Below are 11402 nucleotides of genomic sequence, written 5' to 3'. Positions count from 1 at the left end.
AGCCACAAAGTAGGGCTAAGTCGGGCTTAAGGATGGCAGCCTCATCCCATAGATACTTACTGTCATCGGAAAAGCGTCTCTCCGGCTGGAGTGCCCTGGTTCGATGCCCGAGGGGACTAGAATGAACTGGGCGTGTTCTGTTAAATGTGTGCCTCTCTTTACCTAAGCAGTGAATTGTGTACGAATGTTGTTAGTCAAGTGTGGTTGGTCGTACCTAGGCTGAAAAGGGGCAATGTCTTGCAACCTCATTCTAAGATACTTGCAAAATTCTCGAAGGCTGAAAATCTATAAAGCCTTACTTCAAGGTAAATACGGCGTGACAGAGCACGGAAAATCAGTCCCTGATAATGTCTTGTGATTAGAGTAAAACAACTAAAGTACCCCTACCCCCTGCCCCCGCTCCCACAAGGCAAAACACCCTACAGAAACCTACAGAGAAACAAGCGAACCAACACACAGATTACATCTAGGTACAAGACAGGGACACGATCCCATACGTCTCTCCGAATTGCGTAGCAGCAAATGCTGTTCTCACAGAAGCCATTCCTTTCAGCGGCTGGAGATAAACATCTTGGGAGGGCAAGATGTTGCTGCTCCTGATGCTCCTTCTTCTTCTTCTTCTTCTTCTTCTTCTTCTCGTCGAACGCAACGAGAAAAATAAACACCTAGAAACACATTAAGCCTACAGATTCCCCAGGCACTAATAAAACCTTCCCTGCTACATTACTTAGGAAAACATGGCGCAGACGCTCTCTCTCTCTCTCTCTCTCTCTCTCTCTCTCTCTCTCTCTCTCTCTCACTGTATCAGAATTTACTGCTATTTGTAGCTTAGATTTACGATTCTGTTTTAATTTCGTTAGCTTTTGTTTATTATACCGTTAACAAAACATATAAATTTTGTCCAAACCTTAAGAAAGAAAGAAAGAAAGAAAAAAAAGACCCTTATCATTTCTATTTTACAGCACCATCAGGAAAATGACTGACTATTTCCCCATGCCCTCGCGGAAAAATAACAGACTATTTCCCATGCCCTCGGAAAAAATGACTGAAAATGACTGACTATTTCCCCATGCCCTCGGAAAAATGACCAACTATTTTCCCATGCCCTCGGAAAAATGACTGACTATTTTCTCCATGCCCTCGGAAAAAAATGACAGACTATTTTCCCATGCCCTCGGAAAAATAACTGACTATTTTGTCCCATGCCCTCGGAAAAATAATAAGACTATTTTCCCATGCCCTCGGAAAAATGACCGACTATTTTCCCATGCCCTCGAAAATAAATACTGACTATGACCCTATGTCGCATCCCTCAGGAAAAATGAGACTATTTCCCATGCCCTCTGAAAAACTGACAGACAATGACCGACTATTTTCCCATGCCCTCGGGAAAAAATAACAGACTATTTTCCCACCCCATCAGGAAAATAACAGACTATTTTCCCACCCCATCAGGAAAATGACAGACTATTTTCCCACCCCATCAGGAAAATAACTGACTATTTTCCCACCCCATCAAGAAAATGATTGAGTATTTTTTCCCCGGCCCTCGTCAAAGCTGCCATCACATCCACTTGGCGGAGTGACCCGGACACACCATTATCCTCAACACCATCCAAGTTCATCATCGTCGAAACGTCAGCGTCACTATACCGTCCATAATTAGGTTTTCCAGTCAGGCCGGTAGGGGGGCGGCGCCCCCTGCTGTGGAGGCGCCGGGACTGCCTTTTAGCAAACTGTATTCCACATAATGCGAGCCTCGGAGGATAATCATGGATATGTAAGGGCGTGGAGGGGAGGGTAGAAGGGGGATATGGGCGGGGGGCGGGGGTGGGGGTGGGCGGGGGGGTTGATACAGCTACGAAGGAATTAATCCCCTTTCTCAGCCGCCGTGTACGAGAAAAGGGGACTCAAACGAGCCTCCCTGTAGGCTCTTTTCCCGTACGTAACCCTTCTAACCTTTCGGATAAACACTTTCTGTAGAGTGCAACGCCTCTTCCATTCTCTGCTCCCTTGTAATCCCCTGAAGGGATATTATAAGGACGTCGATGGGGAGGCCCTCCCAGCCCAACAACAATCCCCCGGGTTGTGATTTAAGAGGTTGTTAACTCCGCTGCGAATGTAGCAGAGGAGGAGAAGGAGGAGGTCCTTTGGAAGTCCATAGACGGCACATTCTGGCGTGGGTGCCATTTCCGAGAGAAAACAGATAACCCGTTTCCTCAGGGACAATCCGCGTAGCAGGTATAAAATGATAACGAACCCCCGCTTTCTTTTAAGTCCATCGCTTTCCCACAAAACGGTTTTGTTGTACGCGTGGTGGGATGGTGAGGGAGGAGGAGGTATGGAGGAGGAGGAGGCAGTCCAATAAAGATCAAGCTCCCCTCCACCTGTCCCCCGTAGCAGCAGCAGCAGCTTCCATTATTATCCCCGTGCATTGTTTATCCTTCGCCTTCTCTGGCGATTCTAGTCTATTCTCCCGCCGCTTTGTTCCAATTCCCATCTTCTTGGCGCTTTCATTATCCCTCTGCGCGTTGCCCGTTTCATCCTCGTACCTATACACCTCCTGCAATTATTCTCCTTCTCGCTCCTCCTTGTTGACGTTATCTGTTAACAATGTTCTCGTTCTTTTCTCCCTGTTCCTGTTTGCATTACACTCGCGTGTAATACTCCTGACCTTTCGTTATTCTTTAGTCTAGTTTACGCCTGGTTCGATAACCGGTGGATAGAACACTTTCTTTCATTCGTTTCTTGGGTGATCGATTATTATTATTATTATTATTATTATTATTATTATTATTATTATTATTATTATTATTATTATTATTATTAGCATGAGATCATTCACTTGCCAACCTGATTCTTGCAATAATTGAAAGAACAGAAAACGCAACAGCTGATAGAGGAAGCGTTTCATCTCCCACAATAAAAAAAAAAAAAAAAAAAATTTAAGACAGATAACAACATCCTATACACACGCGTAAGCTACAAGTATCAAAACATTCCATCCAACTTCCTGTTCACTTACAATCATACGATGTATCATCACGAATCAGTGGATAACGCAAACAAGAACAAATGAAAATAACCTAACAATCCTTACAAAAATATAACTGTACACATCGCATAATATATTCAATCACCACAAACTCCAATTAACGGTAATTAACTTGCTTGTCATCGCTGGGATGTGTACAGGTCATGAATAACCAATGAGGCCAATCGTCTTCAGATCGGCAGAGACGAAGGAAACCTACATACAACGTACCAGTTCGTTCACCTTCGGTTTGTCCAATTATGCCAGTCAATATTTGCTCGCGGATGTAAACGACTAGTTAGTTTATATACTCTCAATGCCCCCGTGTGTCCCTGCTTTGCTTAGTCGCTAGAGAAATGGAACTGTCAGTAAAAGTTCAGTGCCATTACCATGCTGACTGCCTAACTAGAAATAAATATATAGCGACCTGATAGCTTCATGAATTATACAGAATCTAGAATTGAGGCCTAAGGCCAAGCGTTGGGACCTATGCTGTCATTCGGCGCTGAAACTGAAATTGAAAGTCCAGTGACTGCAAGGTGTAGCAGTCACAATATGAATCTATTATTGTTAGGAGAGGGTGGAAAGTAAGATGGAAGAAAAAGATTATGACCGGAGGTAGAGTAGAAGGAATGAAAATGGTTTTTACTACGGGCCGAAAGGACGCTTCAAAGAACGTGAAGTAATGCCTACAGTTCACCACACGTGATGCACCGAACGCACCACCCTCCTACGGAGGCTTTAAGAATTAAGTTCACATACAAACTGAAATAGAAGCATTAGACTATATAGTACATTAGATTCAACCAATTTAAGGGTTACTGGAACTAGAATATTCTTAGATTTAAATAAATAAGTAAAACCTCTGTGGATAATCTCGGTAATTTCAACATAATGAAGCTTTCCCAAAAATGAACAATGTCATCCCAGGTGGAAAAAAAAAAAATCTAAGCTTTAAATAGGTGAAGTTAGGAAACTGAACCATCACTGGCCGGGAATACAAAAATATTATTAGTAACAAAACGAAAAATTAAAAGGAATATACAAGAATAAAGGAATCAACGAAATATCAACAACAGCTAAAGAAAGTAAGAAAAATGAACTCGCATTGATCAGGAAAATACAAATTCATCATCGGTCAAAAACGAAACATCAGTAGAAGGAAAATGGGAGGAATAAAATAACCAAAGAAATGCTGATAGCAAAAACAACTGACGAGGTCAACAGCAACTACCGCGAGAACAACACGAGGACAAAAGGGAGGATGAATCCGATGAGTCAAAACAACACTTAGAAGACATAATACAAGAGCAACACCACTGTAATCCCGCGTCACAGCTTCCACGTAAGACAAAAATAACCAGCCTCGGAAATAAATACATACCAAAAATGAATAACGGTCCTAGCAATCAATTCTCTCTCCTCCTCGTCTCTCTCCATCCTTCTCCATTCTCTCTCCTCTCCTCTCCTCTATATATTATATTATAATCTATATATATTATATATCATATATATATATATGTATATATATTTATCTATTATATGCATGTATGATTCAGTACATATGTATATTTTTCTTTAATAATTTTAGAGTGAGTGACATCAAATGGATGCAGGTTGTTAGTGCCCTTCACCTTCCTCCCCTCCCCTCCCCTCCCTTCTCCCCTCCCACCCCTCCTTTTTCCTTAACCCCAGCAGGGGCTGGTACACATTTTCAGTTGGATGGACCAAAGGACCGTAAGCCGGGAGCGTTCCATGGCCTCAGAATCACGTATTAAAAAAGCCAGTATTCACAGTTAGATTATCCGTTGCTAGTGTTAAAAAGATAAAAAAAAATACTTGTTAACGTAAAAACTTGATTTGCAGTCATACAGTAAATGTAAGACCTACTAAAAATGCAAATATTTTAAAATGCTTCAAGAGTGCGAAATTAAATTTCCTTTTATTATGACACCAAAACTGAAAGATGAAACATAATATCGGGAAACATTTAACCTTTTGTTCTGAATTGTTCAATTATTTATCTTTTATGGTAAGTCATCTTCCTCTGAAATTTCTTTGAATGAACACTATTTTCCTTGGTAACTTGAAATTCAAGTCAAAGACCACTGCAGGTTTGTTCCAGAGGAATAGTGATTATTTTCTGATAATCACTTATAAATAATGCAGCATTATTTATAAGTAATGTGAAACAAGCTTAAGCCCTTGAGAAACATCCTTTTTCCTCTTCTGGATAAAGACAGCCTGCAATAACAAAACCTTGGCATCGTCATAAACTGCATGAATCGAACAGCGCGGCTCCACCCCCCCCCCCCCCCAAAAAAAAAAAAAAAAAAAAAAAAAAACAAAAAAAAAACCCCGCCCCGCTAAATCACATATTTCCTTCTTTTATTGCAAACCTCGAAACGCTGTGAAATCTCGCAATACTTGAGGGCCAACATTCATCTAAATATCCCCCCCCCCCCTACCAACCCGCCCCCCTTGTCATTTCCCCGCATTCGATTTTTCCGTCCGGTTCCGAAATCCTTGGCCCAGCGGGGGCACATCCAGGAAGGATTCGCCGAATGAACCAACGGCGGCGGGGCGCCGGGGGTGGGTGGGGGGCGGGCCACGGAAGCCTCTCGGTGATAAACAAGGTTGCGTTCATTCAGAAGCCCCCACCCCCCAACCCCCAACCCCCTTCTTCTTTCTCCTTTTGTGTGAAAGCCGGAATGCATCTTGCATCTGCAACCTTCGTGAACAACTCTTCCATTATTATTATTTTCTCCTCGCGATGTGGGCGTCAATATTAGGGCCAAATAGATTATGTTTCCGCCGCCCGTGATTTATCGAGGTGCAACTCTGATTTATGGAGGGCGCTTCTTTACCTGAACGCTATAATCATTTTCTTTCCTTCGCTGTGAGTTTCCTCATCTGTTTGTATGAATGTATGTATGTATGTATGTATACCATATATACACAAGTGTATATATATATATATTATATATTATATTATATAATAATATATTATATATATATCTATGTATTATATAATATATATATATATATAAAATGTGTATATATACTGTGTATATCTGTACACACTATATATATATATATATATATATATATATATATATATATATATATATATATATATATATATCCTTCTCCCGCGAACGTTACTCTGAAAGCAAAACCTCTTCTGCCACTCGATCACTAGATGTTGTCCTGCAAGCAACGCTCCTGTTTGCGTACTTTGCAGTTCGCGTTTAATTTCCGGGGAAAATGCAAAAGAGACGAAATATTTGCAGGAAATGCTTAGACGTCGAGTGAGCGCCATTTCATCTATAAAAAAAATAAAAAAAACAATTCACGATTCCGTCCATTAATGAGACAGTTCCGACCTGTTGTTCGACGCTGATGCGGCACGCATCGTAAAGTTCATCATTATCTGGGAATAATCGCGGTGTCATTAACTGTTGACCTATTGCGAGGAGACGTTAATTAAAGGGTCACGATCACAACAGGTATTAAATATTTTTGGAACTTTGTTGAAATAACAGGGAAAAACTGAGTCTTAGTAACTGTAATGTTCTAGTCACCGCTACGATAAATTCTGATTTCTGATCTGGCAAGATTTATAGTGAAAAAGAACTATGTATATATATATATATATATATATATATATATATATATATATATATATATATACGTGTGTATGATGTTCTAAGGGCGGGGAGGGATTGGGGCGTGGCTTTATTGCCCTACCCTGCACTTGCCACCAGAGGGCCTTTTTTTTTTTTGTTTTCTTTCTTTTTATGATGACCCTGTTAAAACATGTCACTCTTCTTATGGCGTTTATAATTTTTTTTACAATTAACTCTATAACAATTCGTGAGAGGTTGCAATGCGCCCAGAGGGGCCATTTCTCCACAATTAAGGAGATTTCATTTGAGTGTCACTGTTTTGAACTTTGGTCATTGGTTCGTGGTGAGCATAATTATACTTGTTCTTCTCTCCTATCTACCAATACTCGCAATCGGGCCTATAATCTGTGACTGAAGTCAAACCTCAAGTTTATCTATCTAGAAAAAAATAAAGTTCATCACAAGGTATCGTTCAACACCAATTCATTTTTTTAGCAATCTGTAAGTGTGAATCTGGCAGCAGAATCTACATGAAATCAGACAATCATAGTTCGCGTCGAAAAACCAAGGTGGACATTATGCTATCTTTAAAAATATATGTCGTAAAATAAATAAATCAAAATAGATTTAATGATAATTGTTTGTTTGTATGGTGTTTTTACGTTGCATGGAACCAGTGGTTATTCAGCAACGGGACCAACGACTTTACGTGACATCCGAACCACCTCGAGAGTGAACTTCCATCACCAGAAATACACATCTCTAACTCCTTAATGGAATGCCCGAGAATCGAACTCGCGGCCACCGAGTTGGCACGCCAACACCATACGGACCACGCCACTGAGGCGTTGATTTAATGATAATAGCAGGGTACACAAAACTATGGATGGAAATTTTTTTTTAAATACTCTACAATGCAAAGAGGAAAATACTACCATTACTTCAACGTGTATCTGTTCTCTGCCCAGTTTTATGCAGGGAACGTAACTTGTTCTTTTGAAAGGCATATTATTATGCTTTACAACCACAAATTTTCCCTTTAGAAAAGAAACAGATTATTCGACCATTTCACCGCTTATAACTGCGACCATCTTATGCCCATCTTTTGGTGAATCTATGAACCAGAAACTTGATAAGAAAAAAAAAGCATAACTATTTAAAGAAAATAGCACATTAAAATAGAACTACTTACTTAAGGCTCCTCTTGAGACAAAGTCTCCTTTTACTATACCTCCTTTCATATTCTCTTTCTTCCATCGTACTCTCCACCCTCTTCTAACAATTGATTCATAGTGCAACTGCGAGGTCTTCCTCCTGTTACACCTTTCAAAGCTTTTTAGTGTCAATTTCCGTTTCAGCGCTGAATGACCTCATATGTCGCAGTGCTTGGCCTTTGGCCTAAATTCTATAACCAATTCAATTCAATTCGAGACAAAGTCCATCGAAATCAAAACGTATTAAAAAATATAAGACTCATTTATTCCTTCAAATATTGTAGAAACCGAAAGATCGCGCAGAGTGAAAACCTCTCTCTCTCTCTCTCTCTCTCTCTCTCTCTCTCTCTCTCTCTCTCTCTCTCTCTCTCTCTCATTCCCTTAATGAAATGTCCATAAAGAGCAGAAAATGAGAAAAGGAAAGAAAAAAGAAAGGACAGAAGGACCTGAACCAAACGGGGCGAGGCAGAGAAGAAGGAGGAGGAGGAGGAGGAGGAGGAGGAGGAGGAGGAGAGAAGAAGGGAGGGCTTTGCATTATCGCCTAATTATGCCTTCCAAAGATGTCGTCAGAACTTCAGATTCGGTAATTTAAAGATTTGCCTGAGCTGATTACAGTCACAAAGCACATATTCGACAGAGAGACAGAGAAAGAGAGAGAGAGACACACACACAAGGCTTTTATGCATAAATGAGGTCCTCCGGTTCAAAGAGACTAATCACAGACCTTTATGATGGAAGAAGAAGAGGAGGAGAGGCGCAGTCACACCACACACACACACACACACACACACACACACACACACACACACACAGAGAGACCCAAGACCTTTGAACTCATTTTCTGTGTGTGTGTGTGTCAGAGACGAAGAAAATTCTGCCCTTATATATATATATATATATACTATATATATATATATATATATATATATATATTTATATATGTATATATATATATATATATATATTACATATATATAGATACTATTATATATATATATATATATATATATATATATATATATCGTATATACATACATACTACATACATTCATACTACATACATATATATATATATATATATATATATATATATATATATATATATATATACTATTCATAGCTAGTAGCTAGAGTGTATCTATATGGCACACACACACAAAGCACCCGAAACCCACGAGAGAGAGAGAGAGAGAGAGAGAGAGAGAGAGAGAGAGAGAGAGAAACTCAGTATCTCAGTACGTGTTTTTTTTACCGTGTGTGTGAGTATATAATATACATTTGTGTAGCTGCCGTGCATCTTTGCTGCTGCTGCTGCTATACATAGATCTCTCTCTCTCTCTCTCTCTCTCTCTCTCTCTCTCTCTCCTCTCTCTCTCTCCTTCACAGGTAGGAGCGTATATAGCATGTAAGAAGGCCCCTCCTTGGGATGCATTAGGAGCACCTTCTTACATGCTGAAAGCCCTTTCAAAGAGGAGAGGCAGCACCAGCAGAAGACTTCAATAAGCGCACATATAATCATTCCCTGTGAGTTCGTGGCACCGATTCTTTTTCTTTCTCTCTCTCTCTCTCTCTCTCTCTCTCTCTCTCTCTCTCTCTCTCTTCCGATGAAAAGAACTTACTTGCTACGTCCGTATTATGAAGACATCAGTTCATTAGCTGTAATAAGGTACGCGTGAGGAGGTTGGCTCTCTCTCTCTCTCTCTCTCTCTCTCTCTCTCTCCTCTCTCTCTCTCTCTTAATGAAAATGTCCATAAAATTGACATTATTATGATAGCAAGGGCAGATGCGACAGCGCCCCTCCTCCCCCTATATATACCTATTGATATATCTACATCTATATTTATGTATACATACATATATTTATTCTATCGTGTATGTGTATATGTATGTATGAGTGTGCGTATAATTCAGGAACCTATATGCAAAATATTTTTTTTAAATAACTCACTTTTTAGATATAAAATAAATGTAATATCACAAATCCCCAACGACGTAAAAAAAATCAAAACTTTTAATATCAGAACACAAACCGCATACATGACTCAAATTGCAAGAGTGATCGTCTCTCTCTCTCTCTCTCTCTCTCTCTCTCTCTCTCTCTGCAGATCGATAAATCACATCTGGTCTTACTGGACCGCACAGCCTACAGGGACCGCTGAAGAGACCAAAGGGAGGCTGGAAAGCGATCAAGAACACAGACAGAGATAATGGCCACAATCGTAAAATTTCCGGATTATATTTTCTTTCGTATACGCACGCACACACACACACATATATATATTTATATATTATATATACATTATGAATTTTTATAACATCGCCGTGATTCATAAATACATGCATTAAGCTACTCGTTGTTGGCCGAGTGGATAACATCACTGAAGTCCTGATTTCTCTCCTCAGTCCGCTGGGCGCTCCTGGTTCGAATCCACGAGAGGACGAAATTATTATTAACTAAAAAAAAAAATCCTCTTCGGTTAACATATATGAAAATATATTGATTCCGAGGTAGAGCGAATTGGGTATTAAAGGACGTTTGTAGTTTAATGCATATATATATTATATATATACATAGAAGATAGATAGATAGATAGATAGATACACCTTACTCATTGACATAAACACACGCGAGCTTACTATCACAGACCCCCTTTTTATATCATCCCACCATAACTTCTTTAACGCGAGGAACTTTCTTTGCCCTTTCCTCCTCCTCCTCCTCCTCCTCCTCCTCCTCCTCCTCCTCCTCCTCCTCCTCCTCCTCCTCCTCCTCCTCCATTTAGGAACCGGAAGCCTTCGGCCATTTGCATATGTAGACCTCCACTTGATAATGGGGTTACTTATTTCCATACGGGGGAAACTCATTTGAATAAAGAATTTGTACACGGCATCCGTATTTGCATAATGAGCAGCTCATTCCCGTGTACGGCCTCCCCTTCTGGAGTCGCATTTCTCCTTTTGACTCGTTAAGAGCCAAGATTGAAATGATTCATTTTCGACGGCGACGAATTCGTCTCCCTCCGAAAAGAGTCGCCTTTCTTGAAAGACGTCACGAATTTCATGCTTAATTATCACGAGTGGTTCCATTTTAATTTTTTTTTTTGGGGGGGTAGGCCGTGGTTGGGGGGGTTCACGCAGTATAATATTTCTTTCTAGTATGGCATTTCATCACGATAAATTAAATACCATTTCCAATAAGAGTGCTACAACGTACATATAAATGAACTGGGTCCGGAATTATGTAAATACAGGCACACAAGTTCACCTCATGACCGGGCGGATATAGCGCCATGGACTTTGGTCCCCAGAACATAGTAGTTGGGGACTATCGTCTTCTGTAACTTCTTTCAAATGAACACCATAATATTCTTTGGAGGCTTGAATGTCAAGTCAATGGCTCCTGTAGGTTTATCTCCAAGTAATAATAATAATAATAATAATAATAATAATAATTCTGTCTAATTTTTTTCTTAGCAAACTATCCTCAATATAGAAGAACAAGAAAAAAGTAGCAAGAGAAAGTAG

General features: G+C 40.0%; 1 protein-coding gene across 1 annotated transcript in view; it reads left to right on the top strand.

Moving 5' to 3' along the window:
• Window positions 1-10660, top strand: part of LOC135196698 (serine-repeat antigen protein 5-like) — a 98678-nt gene extending 88018 nt beyond the window's left edge. Inside the window, exon 4 of the mRNA XM_064223529.1 lies at window positions 10523-10660. Coding sequence (XP_064079599.1) covers window positions 10523-10660 — 138 coding nt within the window. The remainder of the gene's footprint in view (window positions 1-10522) is intronic.
• Window positions 10661-11402: the final 742 nt, after the last annotated feature.

The sequence above is a fragment of the Macrobrachium nipponense genome, chromosome 18, assembly GCF_015104395.2.
Source record: "Macrobrachium nipponense isolate FS-2020 chromosome 18, ASM1510439v2, whole genome shotgun sequence".
NCBI classification, from domain to species: Eukaryota; Metazoa; Arthropoda; class Malacostraca; order Decapoda; family Palaemonidae; genus Macrobrachium; species Macrobrachium nipponense.
Note: the sequence above shows the minus strand (reverse complement) of the source record. Positions and strands in the feature narration are given on the sequence as shown.